Here is a 23043-nt window from a genome sequence, read left to right as displayed (position 1 = left end):
AACTTACTGTGTTTGGGGTCTCCTTTTTGCAGGCTGCAGGTTCGTAGTTCCCGTTGTTTTTGGTGTCTGCCCCCAGTGGGCGAGGTTGGTCCAGTGGGTTGTGTAGGCCTCCTGGTGGAGGGGACTGGTGCCTGTGTTCTGGTGGATGAAGCTGGATCTTGTGTTTCTGGTGGGCAGCACCGCATCTGGTGGTGTGTTTTGGGGTGTCTGTGGCCTTATTATGATTTTAGGCAGCCTCTCTGCTAGTGGGTGGGGTTGTGTTCCTGTCTTGCTAGTTGTTTGGCATAGGGTGTCCAGCACTGGAGCTTGCTGGTCATTGAGTGGAGTTGGGTCTTAGCGTTGAGATGGAGATCTCTGGGAGAGCTTTCGCCGTTTGATATTACGTGGAACCAGGAGGTATCTGATGGACCAGTGTCCTGACCTCGGCTCTCCCACCTCAGCGGCACAGGCCTGACACCCAGCCGGAGCACCAAGACCCTGTCCGCCACATGGCTGCCTGCAGTCCAAAGTCCCTGGGACGTAGTTCTGAGTGGCTCCCCAGAAGTTTAATAAACACGTATACTCCTGTATACATGGGAGGTACCCAGAAAAAATGAATAACTCCCTGAAATGGCCCAAGCCACCACCTTAAATACTAGCTCAAGACAAAAGAGGATGTTGGGGGAAGGAATAGGCCAGTTTGGGAAAGTTACCAGGTTACCCTGGTAAACAAGGGTAAGGTTGTTATACAGATTTGAGTCCAGGCCTTCTCTGCTGGTAAAGGGTCTCTAGAGATTTGGACCTCCTCCTATTCCTGGTACAGAGAGGGAGACACCTTTACAAATGGAGATTTCCCTTATAAATGTAAATGTCCCTTACAATAGGGTAACTTTCACTGAGTTTTCAGAGCTTCTTCCTCATCAGCTGTTTCTAAAAAATAATGAGGCTAAAATAATCCTTATTCCAAAAAGGCATGTTTTGGGGTAGCAAATCCTGCTGGCCTTCAGGGTAGAAGAGTGAACAATAATGAACCAAAATCCTTGCCCCCAAGGAGCTTGAATTCTAGCGGGGAAGACATTGGATATATAGGATGTTAGACAGAGATAACGTTAAGGAGAAATAAAGCAGAGAAGGGGACTTGCATCTTTGGAGAGAATAGCTTAGGAGTACCTCACTGAGAAGGTGACATTTTTAAGGAAAACGGGGTGTGAGCCATAAGCATTCCAGATAGAGAAAAGATCTATATGTTTTATAAATGCCTAAGAAAATAGAATGAAAATTCTCTGTAGTTTCATATTTACACCATGTCGCAGATATTGCTATTTATTTATTCATTTTCCTCTTAAATCTCAGTATCTCTTCCTGTTTCTGAACCCAACACCATAATTTCGATTCTCCAGCCAGGAGGCCTGACTGACTCTATGTTTTTGGACAAGCTACTTAACCTCTTTCAGTCCGTTACCTCCTGTGTAAAGGAAGACCACTGTCTAACTCTCAGGATCCCTGGGCAAAATGAGATGACATTTGTAAAAGTGTCTGACATTTCATGGGTACTCAATAATTGCTAGTTTCTTTCTTTTTTTTAATTCTTCCTTCCCTGTCCACACTCTTTTCAGCACTTGTTTTCAGTACTTGTCAGTAAATTTGCAATAAGATTCTTATGCAACACGGTGGAGAAACCATGTGATAGGCAATTAACCAAAGACAAATTAGGAACATTAGGAAACTTGATTTTAAAAAAAGAAACTTTCCGAAGTGGTTTTTGCTAAATTTGGTGCTCAAGGTTACAGAGATAAAGCCAAGCCCTGTGCACTTCCCCCTTAAAGATATTTTTCATTGTAAGCCAGGTCAGCAGTCCTAGTAGATCTCAATTTGTATATGTAACAGTCTACAGATTCTCCAGTTACAGTCAAACTCAAGGCAAGCAGAGACATATCACATTCATATGCAGATACATCTATATTCACATTCTTATCCCCTAATCCAACCTAGCTCTAATTTTGCAGCGCAAATTGGTGAGTTTTCTTGAGAGTGTTGGTGTGCCACTAAAAATGGAGGAAATGTAAGGGTAAGGGTGAAACTGCATGTAGTTTAGGTCTGAATGAAGCCGAAACCTGGGTTTAGAAATAAAAGTAGAGCCTAGGGACTTCGCAGGTGGCACAGTGGTTAAGAATCTGCCCGCCAATGCAGGGGACACAGGTTTGAGCCCTGGTCTGGGGAGATCCCACATGCTGCGGAGCAACTAAGCCTGTATGCCACAACTACTGAGCCTGTGCGCCTAGAGTCCGTGCTCTGCAAGAAGAGAAGCCACCGCAATGAGAAGCCCGCACACTGCAACGAAGAGTAGCCCCCGTTTGCCGCAACTAGAGAAAGCCCATGGGCAGCAACGAAGACCCAATGCAGCCAAAAAAAAAAAAAAAAGTAGAGCCTAAAATCACTCATATTCTTTGGTGAGCTTATCTTTGATTTGAGGGTCATTAGACCTTAATTGTAGTACCGGTATTGATACTGACTCACTGTGGGGTCTCAGTCAGTTAGTTTTCCCTGTCTGTATCATGAATGACACTTCCTTGCCTTGTACGGCTGTTGAGGTTTCATAGTGCTTGTGTTGTTTTAGTGCTTGTCTGACTTTCATTACATCGAAGTCAGACAAGCACTAAAGATAATGTACAACTATTTATACTGTATGTTTTTGGTTTTCCGTCTGTCCCCAGCCATATCATTGACCATGCCCTGCTGGACGTGCCCTTCCTTCAACTCCCTGAGGAGGTGCCCTCTGCCCTCCGAGAGCAGCTGGACCACACATTCTGAAGACACCAGTAGTCCTAGTTTTGGCCCCTCGTACACAGACCTGCAGCTCGTCAGTGCTGAGGAGCAGAGTGGCCTGGCTTCCAGGGCCGACTCGACTGGTAAGATGGAGCCCCAAGCCAGAGGGCTCTGCAAATCACTTTTGGTGACCTGTTGCCACTCATCAAATCTCTGCAGCCAGCTTTGTTTGCGGAATGAGTTCAGGCATAGTCATCCAGTCAAAAAGCTAGAATCCTGAGCGGTTCAGAATTGCACTGGGAAAAAACATTCACACAGATTGGCTGGTTGGTTGGCAGGTTATCAATACTGGGAAACCATTTGACAGTATATCTTCAGGGGTTGTTTTCTGACTGTTCTGTACAAGTACGGTTCCCCGTCAATTTATTTTCTCCTTGGTTAACCGAACTATGTGTAATATGCACAAGGCTGAATCTTTCATCCTGCCACCCACGCACCTTCCCTGTTCAGCAAGAGGGAGGTTAGATTTAAGCAGAGAAAAAGTAAATGTTATGTGAAGTGGAATGAGAATCAGGATGCAGCCGCTGTGTCCAGAGTACAGATCATTTTGCAGTTCTGTTTTTTCTGTTGTGCCTGGATTGAGCTATGCACCAGTCTATAACATCCCATGTTCTCATTTATTACATTTCCGGTAGGTGTAGGGTGGAATGCTGGCTGGCTTTGCAGGTAGAATATGGGCCTGTCAGCAAGCACTGTATTATGGGTTGGGTTTAGGGCAGCATTGGAAAGATGTTGTGTGTGGTTAGTGTTTTGGTTATTTGGCCCAAGGGATTGCTTTCCTTTGAAAGTGATAGAGTTACTGATGGTTTCTCTGTGGATGAATTTACCCAGTGTGTCCAACAATATTTGTTTTTCCTTCTCAAAGGTGAGCTTTAGGAATTTGTCTCTGGATCATTTTTCAAATTTGGGTAACATTTTTCCTCACGGTGTGTGCTACTGGGAGGTTCTACAAGTAGAAAGAGTGATCCCTCTTGCAGACTAAAGGGTTCAGACAGGATTTAGTTTGGTATTTGATAATATTGCAAGGAATCCTAGTTTATGATGGTCTCTCTCTCTCTCTTCACAAGCCACAGTTCTTTATTGCATTTTGTTTGCACCGACACACTCAATTCTGGTTGATGCCCTGTGACGGATGATCTTGATCAGCGGCTGAAATACGCCCCCACAACCCCCTCTCCACCCTGGGGAGCATTTCATGGGTGGGAGCATCTTGTGGATGGGAAGTCACAAGCTGAGGTGGTGAGGAAGAGAGGCGGTGCTTGCCTCCCGTTTGCGTCTCCTTGCTCTCAACCTCTTTGCCAAGCCTTCCCGTGGAGGAGGCTAAGAGCACACAGACGCTGGAGTCACACTGCTCAGGTTCAGATCCTCCTTCTGCCATTGTGACCTTGGGCAAGATTCTTAGTATCTTTACGACTCAGTTTCCCCATCTGAAAAGTGGCCGTAATAATAGTACTTACCTCAGCCAAATTATTACTCACTCCAAGTGAGACAGTTTATGTACAACAACTTAACATAATGCTTGACACAGAATGAATGATCGTCAAGGATGTGATTTCTTCTCTCTCCTGCCCCAGGGTTCTTATTGCTTTAGAGAAGTAGAGGTGGGCTCCTCACTGCAGGAAACGTCAAGATCTCTAGGCTCAGGCTGGTTTTTTTGGTGGCCTCTTTACTTAGGTGAAAATTGCTTTAATTCCTAGAGGTTCAAATAATGAACATCGGAGTCCTAGCCTGAACTGGACATTGTTAATCTGTCTGTCCCCAAAGCTTATAATTATGTTTAGTATCTCCCTTTTCATTGAGAAAGCCTCCTCCTCTGTGTTGTTTTGGTCAGGGTCCTAGCAGGAAGCAGATGGTGCCCTCAGAGGGGTTTATCTGAAGAGAGTTCAATGAAAGAACTGCTTACAGAGGCAACAAGACCTAGATTCATGGAAGAGGGGGTGCCCCACAGGTGCTATGGCTATAGAAAGAACAACACCGCTGCCAGAGACTTGGCAAAGTGGGGAGAGAGGGGGGAGTAAATACCCAGATCTTGTGTTGATCCTCCCATCAGCAGATCTTGTCGGAAACCAAAGGGCATGGAGCCCTGGTGAGGCACCCCGCAGCAGTCAGCCACCAGGCCACAGAGCAGGTGGAGAGAGGTGGGGAATGGCTTTGGAGTGAGGGGTGGTGGTGAAGCAAATGGAGAATAGCCAACACACTTTGGTCCCTACCAGGAACTAAATGTCCTGCAGGCTGGGGTCACTCCAGAGACACAAATGCAAAACCAGGACTAGAGAATGATGAGTGATGCTCTCGGTTCCCTCCTTCAGCAGGAGGCGGTTTCTGCAGCTACAGGGAGGCTAGAGGTATGGCCTTTTAGCAACCGTCCTCTTTTGCAGAAGTAGTAATAATCATAGCCAGGACCTTCTGAGTGTGTGCTGTGTGTCCGATGTGGATTATCGCTGCCTTTACAAGAATCCTGCTGGCAGGCATCATTCTCATATCCTAGTTGACCCTGAGTCTGTAGAAGGTTAAGAGACTTGTCCAAGAGAACACCGCTAAGGAATGGACAAACCTGTGTCTCAGTCAAAGTTCCAAAGCCTTTTCCAGTGGCTCCCAAACCTGGCAGTGCCACAGAGTCATCATGTTATCAATTTGCTGTTACCTTCCAGACCTTCTGTACAGATAGGTATAGAAGAGATATATATATATATATATATATATATATATATATATATATATATATATATATATATATATGTATACCAGAGCTTGAGGAAAAAGCTCCTGTTTCCTTAACAGATATGAGTTCTTACAGATAACTGCGCTGTGCCCACTATATTGTGTTAAACAAGTTTCTGGACACTGCATTTTGAAAAGAAATATCCTAATTCTTTAGTCTCAGGCAAGGACCCAGATGGGCCCAGGTGCTAGCAGCGCCCCCATCTGCTTATGATGGAGAGGTCTTCCTTTGCGTCTCACCTCCAGTCACTCTCCAGGACCAGAGGTGGGAACCGGTGTGCCTCCAGGGCCCTGGAAGATGAGAGGCAGTGAGGTGAGTAGCTCAGAGGGCAGTTGCCCAGGCCGTGTGGACGGTGTCTGGATGCAGCCTTCGCTGTGGGAACCCCATGAGGTTCTTCCCGAATGTCCTGACCGGTGCCAACAGGGTGGAGTTCTGGCTTTGAAAAGCCTTTAACTCGTCCTGACTCCCAGGATAGAAGGAAGATAAGGAAAAACAAGGTTTAGGAGGACGACCAAGTATTTCTAAGCCTGTGGCACTTACCCATCTACCCCAGCAATGGGGAATTTACAGATGCTTTCAGTTGAGCTATTGAGAGCCTCAAAGAAATCGATAGACATGGGAAAGACCGCCCCCAGCCAGGTGACTACCCATCCTGTGCCCGGCACCAGGCCTGTGGCACTGGCCAGCCTCTGGGAGAGCCCTACTTTGAGGCTGGATGTTTCAGTCAGGGTAAACTGAATCCCTCTGAGGCCGAGGAGCAGATTCTCATCCACCTCTGTCTCCTCTCTCTGGAGCTTCTCTTCCTCATCTGTGAAATGGGGCTTGGCATCCCTGCACAGGCAGGGCGACAGGGTGTGTGCAGAGGTGCTTCGTACAGTGCGAAGTGCCCTAGGAGTAAAAAAAAAATCCTAATTGAATAGCCCTGTGCCTTACTTCCCTTTAGCATGGGAAATGAGGGTAATTATTGCCTACTCCTTTATTGCCCCAAAGAGGACTGTAAACCATATGCGTTGTGGGATGGGATCCGAGAGGGGCTTCGTGATCCTCAGCAGTGAGCCGGGGTAAGTGGAGAGACGCTGCGGGGTTTCAGGATGATGGGTTCCTGTGCTGAGGGCTTGGGGGTCCTTGGGAGGACCTTCCTTGGGGAGACTTCTGTCATTTATCTGCCCACTCTCGACCCCCATGTCCTTTAGCATTGCGGAGGGAAGAAGAGGGTGAAGAGAAGTTGCCCCGCCGGCCCGGGGGTTTCCCTGGGGATGCGGCTGGGGCAGATGCTCCGTGATTCATCTCCTGTGTGGAGCGGGATTATGGTGGCCCAGGCCCAGCCTGTTTCCCTGGCTCTGTTGCTCTGTACCAGGCCGCAGCAAGTCATACCTCCTCCCTGTCCTCCGCGGCAGGAGTCCTGCAGGAAGTTGGCATCCCCACAGGGCAATCCCGATTCCCAGCATAATTGTGGAGGGAAAGACTCTGTGATCAGCCTACACTTTCTTCTCATTTTCTCACTAAGGAGATAATTAGGAGGAGGAAGGCAAACAAATCCCAAATCCCCTCACCTTGGTTAAATCACGGGGTGTGGGCAGAGCTGGAGAGCAGTGTAGATGTTTGCTGTGGGGTTCAGCTTTCCAGTGCAAATGGCAAAAGTGGGAATAGGCAAGATCCCTAATAGCACCCCCTGTCTCCCCAGGGTCCCCTTTCCCTAGATGACAGGCACACCCTGTCATCTTCACCAGTCAGAGTAGCTCTGTAATGCCCCTAGTCTTACCTGAGTTGATAAATGGTAAGAGGGTCGAAGGACTAAAAATAAGCCTTCTGCCTTGGAAGTCCATTGCAACCAAGAGAAGAGAAAACACAGAAGTGTTTGCAGTAGCACAAGCTGCTGTTAAGTAGTGGGCCTCCATTTTGCTTTTCTTTCATGCACGAGAAAGGTGTGGGTTTAAGTGTGGGATGAGAATGCTCAGGTGTGTATGCAAACTGAGAAGTGTGATGCTGGGTGAAGCACATAGCAGGTGTTTAATAATTGTCTGTTGAGTGGATCCCTGCGTGAAAGGAGTGGGATGCCAGGTGGTGAGAGTCATCCGCATCCCAGACATCTGTATCCCAGTTGGGTTTAAGAGTCCAGCATTTCTCCCAAGTGTGTCCCATGCAGCCGCCTAAGAAAAGCCGGGATGCTGGGGCCAACGAGTTAGGTCATGACCTGCTACCTTTGTTTTTTTAAAAAAATATTTATTTATTTATTTATTTTTGGCCGCGTCAGGTCTTAGTTGCGGCACACGGGATCTTTCGTTGCTGTGTGCGGGCTCTTTGTTGTGGCGTGCGGGCTTCTCTCTAGTTGTGGTGCGAGGCCTCCAGAGCACGTGGGCTCTGTAGTTGCCGTGCATGGACTCTGTAGTGTGCGGCATGCGGGCTCTGTAGTTTGCGGCATGCGGGCTCTCTAGTTGCGGCACGTGGGCTCAGTAGTTGCGGGGCTCAGGCTTAGTTGCCCCACAGCATGTGGGATCTTAGTTCCCCGACCAGGGATTGAACCCACGTCCCCTGCATTGGAAGGCGGATTCATAACCACTGGACCACCAGGGAAGTCCCCCTGCCACCTTTGCTGGAGATTTGTAGCATGTATTAGCTTATTAAAGATTTTGAAAAGTCCTGAAATGATATGGTATTTATGTATGTATCTATGTATATGTATAATTTATATTTATATGTGTGTGTGTATATATATATATACACACACACATATATATTTATATACATCTACAAATAATTTTAGTCTTTCATTAACCCATAGTGCCTATCTGGTTACCTGGTCATATCTCAAGGTACAGAAACCCAAACATACATAAATTAGCAAATTTGAGTTGGAAGTGCATGCCATTGCTAAAGTGTTGGGAAACCAGAGAAACCAGAAAGAAATATTTTGACAAACTTTCCTGGATTTACAAAGGTAGCTCTACTTTGTCTTATGCTCTGCTATACCTCTTGGCCTTTTTAAAAATTTGTAATTCGATAGACTCAGGACTACATTTTGCCAAACGTTCTTTGTATTTAAAACCTCGTGGGATTTAAAACAAATGTAGACCAGATGTTCTTGATTTATTTGCATTTAACTGATCACAATGGAATTCTGCCAGAGCAGTAGGAGATCCCCAGGGATTTTGGACTCCTCTTTTTCTTTTTCCCCTCGGAAACAAGTGTTTGTGATGGGTAGAAACCTATGGACTCGGGAGTTCAATTTTTGTGACAAGCACTTTTTAGATGCTTAGAAAGTTTCTGTTGTCATGATTGGTTAAGGATAGAATGAGAACATCACGGGGGCTGTGTGCCTCTTTATAAAATGTAACACGTTTCTCTGTTGCCTGTTTTGTCGTAATCCTGCTGCAGCTGGTAGAACACTAGACCCGGGGCCCAGATTCCTAGTAAACAGTAATTATCATTGTGCGTGATGGGGCTACAGGGGATTCTTGTTATTCTTAAGGCACATTTGTATTTTATGATTTTTTTTTTCGCCTTGAATACATTTTGCTTGGAAAACAAAATTGAGTTAACTTATTTTAAAAATTCTTTTGCCCAGCTATAAATTTCAGTGATAATTTGTATCCCTCCTGAGTAATAGTGTCCTCCTCAAAATCGAAGAACAGTAGGACATATTTTTAAAACAAATTACATCTTTTTTTTCTTTCATTAACAAATAGAAATTTGGCCCCATTTCTGTTCTTAGGATGCCCCAGGATCCTTGATATTCTTGTTCCCATTAAGTTGTACATTTTGGATTTAGATCAGTATTTTAAAACTCTAATGATTGCTTTCTTTGAAAATTTCTTTTCAAAGAGTTTCAAAAGTTTCTCAGAAACACAAATTTTTATTGAGTAAAACTGGTATTTTACCAGTCATTGCAAATACAGAAAAGAGTAAAGTGTATGACATCTGTCTATGAAGAACGGATAATCTACAAATTTTTGCTGTTAAAAGGATCATTATATATAACTTAAAAAATAGTTTTTAGCTATGGAACATCTACTGTATGCTAGGAATGTGTTACACACATGCACGCACACATTTAATCTTCATAATCTTAAAAGTAGATATTACTACCCCATTTTATAGAAGCAGAAACACAGCTAAGGAGATTAAATGATTTGGCCAAAGTCACACAACTGTAAAGGGTAGTGTTGGGATTCAGTCCAAGTCTCTCTCCTCAGTTTCCCTGCCTGGTGCCTGGTAATGAGAGGCTGGTGTTTGTGAATGCGGTGCGTTGTGGGCAGCAGTTACAGAGAGCCTTCTGGGGGCCCAGCGCTGCTTCCTCTGCATCCCAGGAGCTATGTACAAACCTCCCTCGTGAGTTTATCTCATTGGGTGGCAGTGACTTGTTCAGGAGTCCCCACTAGACTGAGGCGTTCTTGGAAGCAGGAACCACATCATATTCACTTTATATTCCCACAACACTGCCTGGCACGTTGAACTTACGCAGTGGATATTTGTGGAATAAGTTAACTATTCTGATATAGGGCTAGAAGACCCTTGTTCCCAATCCTGTTCTCCAATTACCTAGGCTTAAGTGTATTTGCTAATTGAAATGTAACTTCATGACAGGGAAGAATTAAAAGAGAACAGATAGGTGCAGCCAGTGTGGAATTAAGACTTTTTTTCCTGTGTTTTCACAGGTTAGCCATTTATCCAGTCGTGTCCATTCATTTTGTTTTCCTGTTCTTATTTGGGTTTTACTATAGTCTTTTAAATTTTCTAAAAAAAAAAATTGATGTATGGGTGGGGGTGCAGTGGGGGGTTCTCTCTCTGTCTGGGTATCTCAGCATTTCACTTACCCTATATATTCTTTGACCAAAGCAGCCATATTTTCCTTTCCTATTTATTTAGCTCAGAGAGTGCAAAGAAGGTGATTTGGGGAAAGCTTTCCTGTGATATTGAAATAGGTCCTTGTGATTATTGAACCATCTATGTAGAGCAAAATCTGAGAAAGAGTGGTAGAGTTTAAGATGCTGTGCTCCATACAGATGATCTAAACTAGATATTTTAGAATTACTTCATAAAAAACCTGTGACCTCCAACCAGAGGTTTTGCAAGCCCCTTTTAGAATTGCTAATGCACTAGTCCTGAAGAGGAGGTGACAACTGTAGTGCCTTTTATTGATTACTTTCTGTGGTGTTCTTTGTAGTGTTATGATCTTCCTTTTATAGATGACAACACCAATGCCCAGAGCCACACATTAGTTAAGGGGCAGAATTAGGATTGATGTCCAGGCTTGTTGACGCTGTGCAGCTCTGCCTGTCCTGTGGCTGAGCTCTCTGCAAGGACCACTTCACTGCACCCAGTCCTACAGGGTGGAGCTTAAGAGGACGTAGAGAACGGACATGTGGACACAGGGTGGGAAGGGGAGGGAGGGACATAGGCTTGACATAAATACATTACCATGTGTAAAATAGATAGCTAGTGGGAACATGATGTATAGCACAGGAAGCTCAGCTCAGTGCTCTGTGATGACCTTGGGGGGTGGGAGGGAGGTATAAGAGGGAGGGGATATAGGTATACATATAGCTGATTCACTTCATTGTACAGCAGAAACGAACACAACATTGTAAAGCAATTTTACTCCGATTAAAAAAAAAAGAGGCTGTGTTCTTTCATTGCCAAACAGATGATCACAACTAGATATTTGGAACCACTTAGACTTCAGAGAGTCCATGAACTTGGATGATAGGTCAACACTGTCTCTCACCTCTAGGGAGGTTAGTGAAATGAGCATTTCTTTCAATTATGGGTGTAGGCAGCAAACCACAGTAGTAGTTGCAGTATCTCCACTTAATCATCAACAGAAATCACAGATGTTTCCATAGCACGTTATCATTCTGAATGGTAGTTATTGGTTGTGTTAATGGTTGTATTGATGGTAGTATTAATATTCTGCTGTAATTCAGGTAACATACGTGGTGGCCTGGAGTAGGGGACTGGACTAGGTTAAAGGAAACTGAACAAATTTAAAAGACATTTAGCATTTAGAATGGACAGAATCCACATCACATGTTTCCCTGTTATGCTTCAACATGTTCCATCTCTGTGCCTCTACTCTTTTTTTTTTTTAATTAATTAATTTATTTTTGGCTGCATTGGGTCTTCAACACTAGCAGTGCCACTTGCTATGGAAACTGGATTTTGGATCTGACACTCCATTTAAAGCCTACTTCCCACAGTTACAGTGAGGAGAAAGCAGTTGTTTATGCTTAATAAACCTCTCACTCAGCCTTTTCACCTGCTTATCTGTGGGATGGCTTGCTCATTCACGAAGGGGCTGGTTTATCCTGCTGGACTCATTGGCTTACATGCCAATTCAAAAGTAAATATGATAGTTCACAAAAGAAGAAATGCAAAGACGTAATAGGAAAAGATGATTATCCCCATAATCAGTTGTACAGATAAACAATGATGTTTATCGGCTTGGTAAAGTTTAAATGATTGGAAGTATCTAGCGTTGAGAGTGGAGAGCTGGGAATTTGTGTGCAAGGATCACAGAAGGACCCTTCTGGAGGGCATTCTAGCTATTGGTGTCAATTTGAATGTCACTCTTTAACAATTAATTTATTCCAATTAAATAATTTGACATGTGCCTGTGTGTGCATAGAAGCACTGTTTATATTAGCAAAGCAAACAAACAAAACCCAAATGTCAAATAAAGTGAAATGCTATGCAGCCATGGAAAGTGTCCCAATTATATTAATTGAAAAAGGTGCGTTACGGAATAGAATGTATAATCATTTTGCTATATTGGCCTATAACCAAAATAGCTCTAAAAATCAGAAAAAAAAAAGAATGAAAATACTTCCACTTAGAAAATTAAATATGTTACTAGAGCATTTTAAAATTTCTTCTGTGCTCTATGTGTTTGTTTGGGGGCTGGCCTGTTTGTTGGGGGTTGAGTGCTGGCCTGTTTGCTTTGTGGGGGAGGCCATTGTTTCAAACATTGCTGTCATATACTTGTGATTTTTCACTGGCATGATGCTAGTTGCTTACTCTTTGCAGGAAGTAGATATAGAGTGATGAAAAGCCCTGATCTTCTGAGTTTGACAGACCAAACACTGGTTCTGCTACTCCCCTGCTCCGTGACATTTGGCAGATTATCTAACCTCAGTGACCTTTAGTTTCCTCAACTGTAGAATGGAAATAATAATGATAATACTGAGCTTGCAGGTTTATTTTGAGGGTTCAGTGAGACCTGGAACATAAAGTTTCTGGAGTAAAATAAGGAGTAGTCATTATGATGATAGGGATATAATGCGGTTTTCAGAATTCCTCCTGTTTTAGAGCTAGGACTTAGCCTATGGGAGGAAAATTCTTTTAAGTTGTGGAAAAACGGCCAAATGGAACCCAAAAGAGGTTCTACTTTATGTCCTTGGCTAGTTTCTGTAAACCGCCTTTACAGAAAGGCAGTTTCTTCTATTCTTTCTGTTCTCATTGACTGAAGGGTGGGCTCACTCAGCATGCTTTGTGAAACCACTTGTGTCTATGGCATTTTTCTGCAGAATTAGAATCAGGAAGAAAAGCTTTCCTGAGAAGAAGAGGGAGGGAGGATGGGGTGAGAGGGAGGGCTGGATGGGGGTAGGGAGCCAATGCCAGGTTTACTTTCATGAGGTGCCTCGCCCCTCCTCCTCTTCAGAATTGGTTTGTTTGGACAAATTGGTTGCCTCAAGCAACACATTATTAGTCTGAGCCGGAATGTATCCCAGGAGACTTGCTACTTTCCCTTTGCCAAGTAATTGTCCTTTTCCCAAAGAGGGTGCTGGGGCTGTGGAGGCATTTTCCACTTTGGCATATTTCAGTCCAGTCCCCCCACCTCCCTCACACTGAGCGTCTGCTGCTGGCACTACGCATTTAGAAAGCAACCAGTTGTGAGCTGTTAATCTTTGTTTTCAACTCCAGGATTTTGTCATCCATCCTTCCTTAAACCCTCAGTACTGGTGTCTAAGGAAAGAAGATTGTACAGGCAGACCTCGGAGACATTTCAGTTTCCCTTCCAGACCACTGCAACAAAGTGAATATTGCAATAAAGCGAGTCAGGCAAAGTTTTTGGTTTTCCAGTAACATATAAAAGTTATGTTCACACTATAGTATGTTATGTGTGCAATAGCATTATGTCTAAAAAACAAGATAGATACCTTAATTAAAAAATCCTTTGGGGGCTTCCCTGGTGGTGCAGTGGTTAAGAATCTGCCTGCCAATGCAGGGGACATGGGTTCGAGCCCTGGTCCGGGAAGATCCCACATGCCATGGAGGAACTGAGTCTGTGCGCCACAACTACTGAGCCTGCGCTCTAGAGCCCACGAGCCACAATGACTGAGCCCATGTGCCACAACTACTGAAGCCCGAGCACCTAGAGCCTGTGCTCTGCAACAAGAGAAGCCACTGCAATGAGAAGCCCGCGCACTGCAACCAACAGTAGCCCCCGCTCTCCACAACTAGAGAAAAGCCCGTGCGCAGCAATGAACACCCAAAACAGCCAAAAATAAATAAATAAATAAATAAAATTAAAAAAAAACCTTTGTTGCTAAAAAATGCTAACCATCATCTGAGCCTTCAGCGAGTTGTAATCTTTTTGCTGGTGGAGGGTCTTGCCTTGATGCTGACTGATCAGGATGGTGGTTGCTGAAGGATGGGTTGCTGTGGCAACTTCTTAAAGCAAGACAGCGATGAAGTCTGCCACGTTGGTTGACTCTTCCTTTCAGGAATGATTTCTCTGCAGCATGCAGTGCTGTTTGATAGCATTTTACCCACTGTAGAACTTCTTTCAAAACGGGAGTCAGTCCTCTCAAACCCTGCCACTGCTTTATCAACTAAATGTATGCAATATTCTGAATGCTGTTGTCATTAAAAACATTGTCACAAATGTGTTGTCATTTCAACAGTCTTCACAGCATCTTCACCAAGAGTAGTTTCCATCTCAAGAAACCACTTTCTTTGCTCATCCGTAAGAAGCAACTCATCTGTTAAGGTTTTATTATGAGATTGCAGCAATTCAGTCACATCTTCAGTCTCCACTTCTAATTCTAGTTCTCTTGCCCTTTCTACCACAGTTATAATAGTAACTTCAAAAATCACTGACTGCAGATCACCATGACAAATGTAATAATGAAAAAGTTCGAGATATTGTGAGAACTACCAACACGTGACACAGAGACATGAAATGAGCAAATGCTATTGGAAAAATGGCGCCGATAGACTTGCTAGATGCAGGGTCACCACAAACCTTCAATCTGTAAAAAACAAAATATATCTGTACAGTGCAATAAAGCAAAATGCAATAAAATAAGGTATGCCTTTGTCACTGGTCAAAACGTTCCCCGTACCCCCCGACCCAGCCGCAGGACGTAGGCCTCCCTTGCAACAGGATGATATTCCTGCCCCGTTGACCTCAGGCTTGACCATGGGACCTGCTTTTTGGCAGTGCAACACAGGTGGAAGTGACACTTTCAGCATAGATTTCCACATGCTTTTCCCTTTGTCAGAGTCACCCACTCTGGGCCACATGCCGCCCTCAGACCCTGGCTTGGCCTTTGTTTTGGTGCTCCTCTTGCTTCGCTTGTCCTCCCACCCCACCTTCTAGACCACAGTCCACGTGCCCAGGACTCCAGAACCCTTTGCCTAGACAGCCATGGGCCTGCTCCCTGGTCTCTCCCTAGATCTGTGCACCCAGATGCAGCCCACGCCGTGGGTATGTGCAGCCCTAGGCCTGCAGGAGCTGGAAATAGAGCTTGGAGCTGAAGACAGTGCGGGATGGAGTGGGGTGGGGGAGGGGAGTGAGAAGGGAGCGGCCCTCAGGCCAGGGGCCACTTCTCCCTGCACAGTGATGTTTCTGTGTAGAGCTCCAAGGAGGCCGGGAAGTCACAATTCCATCTTGGCCTTCTGGGTTGGTATGAACATATATCGATCAAGGAGGATAAGACATGCTTTATTTAACAGTTTTTAGCTCGGTCCATACGTTAAAGTACTTGGACATATGTTATGTGAGCCTGCATCTGAACCGCTAGGGCAGTGCTGACGAATGCTCAGATGAGTCTAATGTCCTGAACAGGGGCTGCTTTTTCAGCCTGGGCCCCAGAATGATGTGGACAGAGCTGCAGCTATTTCTTGATAGATGTAATGGGAAAAATAAATCTTTGTAATTGTGAGCCACCAGGATTCTGGAGTTGTCTGTTACTGTGGCTTAACTTAGACTAAGGTCACTAATTTCAAAATGAACAGGTGACATTTATTGAAGATGTCTGACCTCACCCACTTTATTTATTTATTTATTTATTTAAAGATCAGGTTTTGTTTTATTTTACTTATCTATTTAATTTATTGGCTGTGTCGGGTCTTAGTTGCGGCACATGGGATCTTTCGTTGTGGCACATAGGCTTCTCTCTAGTTGTGGCGGGCAGGCTCCAGAGGACGTGGACTCTGTAGTTTGCAGCGTGCAGGCTCTCTCCTTGAGATGTACGGGCTCAGTAGTTGCGGCATGTGGGCTTAGTTGCCCCGCGGCCTGTGGGATCTTAGTTCCCTGACCAGGGATCGAACCCGTGTCCCCTGCATTGCAAGACGGATTCTTAACCACTGGACCACCAGGAAGTCCCTTCACCCACTTTAAATATAGTATTGGCAGAACTTTTTGTTATCGTATGTATGGTAGTGCTACCCAGAAGAGCCTGGAAGAAATCCCGGGAGTTGACTGGAGTTCTGTGACTGGGCACGTATGTGCCCTCTACACTTCCAGTTGCTCACATTTCTGTTCCTGAATTGCTAACATTCAATGCACTTTGAGGCTCCTTTTCCAGTAGTGATGGTTTGGGTTATCAATACATCTACCTTGCTTCACTTTCTTTGTGACCCTCCAGAAATAGAATTCAGGGCCAGATCTTGGTAAAAAATTTATAAAATGAGAGAATATAAATAAAGTCCCTAATGTGAAAAAGAAAAGATAATATTTTTATTTTTTAAAGGTATCCATTATTTGTGAATTTACATTTGAATGTATCTACCTATCCGTTTCCCATCTTGTACCAGAAAGAATTATCCCAATGAATGGTTTTCAGGTCATGTCTGCTCAGAGTATATCAAATATGAGGCACTTGCTAGAGCTGAGAGTCTTTCTGACTTGGAACAAAGAAAAGTCACCTGGTCCTTGCTGGAAGTAATACTGTGAACTTGGCCTAAGGATATCAAATATGGACATTTTTAATGGCAGTTAAGGTAATTCTATTGTAGGTTAAAAACACACTTGTTTTCAAAAAGCTTTCAAATACTTACATAATTTTATTCACTCTTTATTATAGCCTGTGCGATAAGGAGAAAAATATCCTGCCTTTTCACAGGGGAGGAAACTAAGGCTTATTAATTTTCAATGATTTGCCCTCTGTTCTACTACCAATACTAATATCAGTATTAGGAATATTAATATACCAATTAATGTATGAATATGTATTGTAAAATACAGATGTTAATGACATATCAATACTTTATATTATACCTCATATGTATTTAATATACTTTATATTATATATTGATATTAATAATATTGAAATAATTTATATAATGTCCTTATATAAATTATACATAGGCGGCTAACTGCTCTAACAACTCCAAGATTTCAGTGGCTCAGCACAGTTCAAGTTTATTTCTCATCCACGCGACTGTGAGTGCAGGGTGGCGACAGGGTGCTGTGCTCCAGAGTTCCGGGACCCATGCTGTGCTCAGAGTCTCCTCCATTCAGGTGGTGTGTGGGAAGTGGACGTGCATAATCTGTCGGCCAGAACTCAGGGCCTGGCCATGCCTTCCTGTCAAAGAGGCTGGAAAATGTGGCCTCGCTGCATGCCTGGAAAGCAGAGAACACAAATGTTCATGAACACAAGAGGCTGTGCCACAAAACTTATAGAAATCTGTAATGTTTATCTCCCCTGATTATAAGGACCCTGTTTAAGATCTGTAGACCATTATGTTTTTCCTCCAGCTTTATTGAGGTATAATAGGCACACAATAAACTAAACACTTTTAAAGGGTACAGTGTGATGAGCTTTGAAACATGTCTACATCTGTGAAGTCATCGCTAGAATCAAGATAATGAACGTATCTGCCACCAGAAGTTCCTGCTGTCTTCTTGTAATCCTCCTTTTCTCACTACCCCCCCATCTCCTGCCCTAGGCACCCACTACTCTGCCTACAAAGATTTGCTTGAGTTTTTAAGAATCTTGTATAAATGGAATCATACAGTAGGTTCTGTAATTTGGCTTCTTTCATTCAACATTATTATTTGGGATTCATCCATGTTGCATAAATTCATTCCTTTCTATTGATGAGTAGTGTTTTATTGTATTGTTACACCACAGTTTGTTTTATTTGAAAAAACAAACAAATCCAGCTTTTCAAAGATTGAGGACCTTCTTGATATTTGCCTTACAGTTTGAAAAGTCTAAGAAAAGCCTTCTTTGGGCAGGTCTGAAAGAACAGCCCCAAGTCTCTCATACAGAACATGAGTCACAAGAAAAGAAGGACTAGATTGAGCAGGTGCTGTGCTTTTCTTGTTTCTGAACTTCCAATTGGGTGGACTATTAATCAAGTCCTGGCAACCTAATGTAGACCAATCACTGTGCCCCATGACCTTGGGAATTCAGTCATCCCTTGGTATCTGCAGGGACCACAGGAGCCCCTGTGGGTACCAAAATCTGCAGATGCTCAAGTCCCTTGTGTGAAATGACGTAATGTAATGAATACAGTCTGTGCTCCATATCCGCTGTTTCTCATCCTTGGAGGCAAAAAGGCCGACTATACAAAAGAAACAAGACAGTTAATCCCGTCAGTTGGTAGTCTGAGGTCGGAGGCAAAAAGGCCGACTATACAAAAGAAACAAGACAGTTAATCCCGTCAGTTGGTAGTCTGAGGTCTATACCATCATTTGCTTGTCCCCGACCCTGGAACCACACTCCACACTGTGTTCATCCCAGGGTGGCACAGTGCTGCCTGTGTCCCTCCTGTGTCCACAGACCTTCCATGACTTCCCTGCCTAAACTCTGACCTCCTTACTGTGGTATCCATGGCTCACTCTCGGGTTTAACCTAGCTTCAGTTTGTCATCTTTTTTTTTTTTTTTTTTTTTTTTTAAACATCTTTATTGAAGTATAATTGCCTTACAATAGTGTGTTAGCTTCTGCTTTATAACAAAGTGAATCAGTTATACATATACAATATGTTCCCATTTCTCTTCCCTCTTGCATCTCCCTCCCTCCCACCCTCCCCATCCCACCCCTCTAGGTGGTCACAAAGCACCGAGCTGATCTCCCTGGGCTATGCGGCTGCTTCCCACTAGCTATCTATTTTACATTTGGTAGTGTATATATGTCCATGACACTCTCTTACCCTGTCACATCTCACCCCACCCCCTCCCCATATCCTCAAGTCCATTCTCTACTAGGTCTGTGTCTTTATTCCCGTCTTGCCACTAGGTTCTTCATGGCCTTTTTTTTTTTTTTTCCTTAGATTCCGTATATATGTGTTAGCATACTGTATTTGTTTTTCTCTTTCTGACTTACTTCACTCTGTATGACAGACTCTAACTCCATCCACCTCATTACAAATACCTCCATTTCATTTCTTTTTATGGCTGAGTAATATTCCATTGTATATATGTGCCACATCTTCTTTATCCATTCGTCTGTCGATGGACATTTAGGTTGCTTCCATGTCCTGGCTATTGTAAATAGAGCTGCAATGAACATTGTGGTACATGACACTTTTTGACCTATGGTTTTCTCAGGGTATATGCCCAGTAGTGGAATTGCTGGGTCATATGGTAGTTCTATTTTTAGTTTTTTAAGGAACCTCCATACTGTTCTCCATAGTGGCTGTATCAATTTACATTCCCACCAACAGTGCAAGAGTGTTCCCTTTCCTCCACACCCTCTCCAGCATTTATTGTTTCTAGATTTTTTGATGATGGCCATTCTGACCGGTGTGAGATGATATCTCATTGTAGTTTTGATTTGCATTTCTCTAATGATTAATGATGTTGAGCATTCTTTCATGTGTCTGTAGGCCATCTGTATATCTTCTTTGGAGAAATGTCTATTTAGGTCTTCTGCCCATTTTTGGATTGGGTTGTTCGTTTTTTTGTTATTGAGCTGCATGAGCTGCTTGTAAATCTTGGAGATTAATCCTTTGTCAGTTGCTTCATTTGCAAATATTTTCTCCCATTCTAAGGGTTGTCTTTTGGTCTTGTTTATGGTTTCCTTTGCTGTGCAAAAGCTTTTAAGTTTCATTAGGTCATATTTGTTTATTTGTGTTCTTATTTCCATTTCTCTGGGAGCTGGGTCAAAAAGAATCTTGCTGTGATGTATGTCATAGAGTGTTCTGCCTATGTTTTCCTCTAAGAGTTTGATAGTGTCTGGCCTTACACTTAGGTCTTTAATCCATTTGGAGTTTATTTTTGTGCATGGTGTCAGGGAGTGTTCTAATTTCATACTTTTACATGTACCTGTCCAATTTTCCCAGCACCACTTATTGAAGAGGCTGTCTTTTCTCCACTGTATATGCTTGCCTCCTTTATCAAAGATAAGGTGGCCATATGTGTGTGGGTTTATCTCTGGGCTTTCTATCCTGTTCCATTGATCAATATTTCTGTTTTTGTGCCAGTACCAAACTGTCTTGATTACTGAAGCTTTGTAGTATAGTCTGAAGTCAGGGAGCCTGATTCCCCCAGCTCCATTTTTCGTTCTCAAGATTGCTTTGGCTATTCGGGGTCTTTTGTGTTTCCATACAAATTGTGAAATTTTTTGTTCTAGTTCTGTGAAAAATGCCAGTGGTAGTTTGATAGGGATTGCATTGAATCTGTAGATTGCTTTGGGTAGTAGAGTCATTTTCACAATGTTGATTCTTCCAATCCAGGAACATGGTATATCTCTCCATCTATTTGTATCATCTTTAATTTCTTTCATCAGTGTCTTATAATTTTCTGCATACAGGTCTTTTGTCTCCTTAGGTAGGTTTATTCCTAGATATCTTATTCTTTTTGTTGCAATGGTAAACGGGAGTGTTTTCTTAATTTCCCTTTCAGATTTTTCGTCATTAGTGTATAGAAATGCAAGCGATTTCTGTGCATTAATTTTGTATCCTGCTACTTTACCAAATTCATTGATTAGCTCTAGGAGTTTTCTGGTAGCCTCTTTAGGATTCTCTATGTATAGTATCATGTCATCTGCAAATAGTGACAGCTTTACTTCTTCTTTTCCGATTTGGATTCCTTTTATTTCTTTGTCTTCTCTGATTGCTGTGGCTAACACTTCCAAAACTATGTTGAATAATAGTGGTGAGAGTGGGCAACCTTGTCTTGTTCCTGATCTTAGTGGAAATGGTTTCAGTTTTTCACCATTGAGGACAGTGTTGGCTGTGGGTTTGTCATATATGGCCTTTATTATGTTGAGGAAAGTTCCCTCTATGCCTACTTTCTGCAGGGCTTTTATCATAAATGGGTGTTGAATTTTGTCGAAAGCTTTCTCTGCATCTATTGAGATGATCATATGGTTTTTCTCCTTCAATTTGTTAATATGGTGTATCACATTGATTGATTTGCGTATATTGAAGAATCCTTGCATTCCTGGGATAAACCCCACTTGATCATGGTGTATGATCCTTTTAATGTGCTGTTGGATTCTGTTTGCTAGTATTTTGTTGAGGATTTTTGCATCTATGTTCATCAGTGATATTGGCCTGTAGTTTTCTTTCTTTGTGACATCTTTGTCTGGTTTTGGTATCAGGGTGATGGTGGCCTCGTAGAATGAGTTTGGGAGTGTTCCTCCCTCTGCAATATTTTGGAAGAGTTTGAGAAGGATAGGTGTTAGCTCTTCTCTAAATGTTTGATAGAATTCACCTGTGAAGCCATCTGGTCCTGGGCTTTTGTTTGTTGGAAGGTTTTTAATCACAGTTTCAATTTCAGTGCTTGTGATTGGTCTGTTCATATTTTCTATTTCTTCCTGGTTCAGTCTCGGCAGTTTGTGCATTTCTAAGAATCTGTCCATTTCTTCCAGGTTGTCCATTTTATTGGCATAGAGTTGCTTGTAGTAATCTCTCATGATCGTTTGTATTTCTGCAGTGTCAGTGGTTATTTCTCCTTTTTCATTTCTAATTCTATTGATCTGAGTCTTCTCCCTTTTTCTCTTGATGAGTCTGGCTAATGGTTTATCAATTTTGTTTATCTTCTCAAAGAACCAGCTTTTAGTTTCATTGATTTTTGCTATTGTTTCCTTCATTTCTTTTTCATTTATTTCTGACCTGATCTTTATAATTTCTTTCCTTCTGCTGGCTTTGGGGTTTTTTTGTTCTTCTTTCTCTAATTGCTTTAGGTGCAAGGTTAGGTTGTTTATTCGAGATGTTTCCTGTTTCTTGAGGTAGGCTTGTATTGCTATAAACTTCCCTCTTAGCACTGCTTTTGCTGCGTCCCATAGGTTTTGGGTCGTCGTATCTCCATTGTCATTTATTTCTAGGTATTTTTTGATTTCCCCTTTGATTTCTTCAGTAATCACTTCATTATTAAGTAATGTATTGTGTAGCCTCCATGTGTTTGTATTTTTTACAGATCTTTTCCTGTAATTGATATCTAGTCTCATAGCGTTGTGGTCGGAAAAGATACTTGATACGATTTCAATTTTCTTAAATTTACCAAGGTTTGATTTGTGACCCAAGATATGATCTATCCTGGAGAATGTTCCATGAGCACTTGAGAAAAATGTGTATTCTGTTGTTTTTGGGTGGAATGTCCTATAAATATCAATTAAGTCCATCTTGTTTAATGTATCATTTAAAGCTTGTGTTTCCTTATTTATTTTCATTTTGGATGATCTGTCCATTGGTGAAAGTGGGGTGTTAAAGTCCCCTACTATGATTGTGTTGCTGTCGATTTCCCCTTTTATGGCTGTTAGTACTTGCCTTATGTATTGAGGTGCTCCTATGTTGGGTGCATAAATATTTACAATTGTTATACCTTCCTCTTGGATCGATCCCTTGATCATTATATAGTGTCCTTCTTTGTCTCTTGTAATAGTCTTTATTTTAAAGTCTATTTTGTCTGATATGAGAATTGCTACTCCAGCTTTCTTTTGATTTCCATTTGCATGGAATATCTTTTTCCATCCCTTCACTTTCAGTCTGTATGTGTCTCTAGGTCTGAAGTGGGTCTCTTGTAGACAGCATATATATGGGTCTTGTTTTTGTATCCATTCAGCCAGCCTGTGTCTTTTGGTGGGAGCATTTAATCCATTTACATTCAAGGTAATTATCGATATGTATGTTCCTATTCCCATTTTCTTAAATGTTTTGGGTTTGTTATTGTAGGTGTTTTCCTTCTCTTGTGTTTCTTGCCTAGAGAAGTTCGTTTAGCATTTGTTGTAAAGCTGGTTTGGTAGTGCTGAACTCTCTCAGCTTTTGCTTGTCTGTAAAGGTTTTAATTTCTCCATCACATTTGAATGAGATCCTTGCTGGGTAGAGTAATCTTGGTTG

General features: G+C 42.7%; 1 protein-coding gene across 1 annotated transcript in view; it reads left to right on the top strand.

Annotated features, from left to right (window-relative positions):
* Positions 1 to 23043, top strand: part of LOC132360185 (stonin-2-like) — a 237367-nt gene that overhangs the window by 58936 nt on the left and 155388 nt on the right. The window contains exon 4 of the mRNA XM_059915241.1: positions 2694 to 2888. Coding sequence (XP_059771224.1) covers positions 2694 to 2888 — 195 coding nt within the window. The remainder of the gene's footprint in view (positions 1 to 2693; positions 2889 to 23043) is intronic.

The sequence above is a fragment of the Balaenoptera ricei genome, chromosome 2 (genome assembly GCF_028023285.1).
Source record: "Balaenoptera ricei isolate mBalRic1 chromosome 2, mBalRic1.hap2, whole genome shotgun sequence".
In the NCBI taxonomy this organism is placed as follows: domain Eukaryota; kingdom Metazoa; phylum Chordata; class Mammalia; order Artiodactyla; family Balaenopteridae; genus Balaenoptera; species Balaenoptera ricei.
The sequence above is the reverse complement of the archived record's forward strand: the minus strand, read 5'-3'. Positions and strand labels throughout refer to the sequence as shown.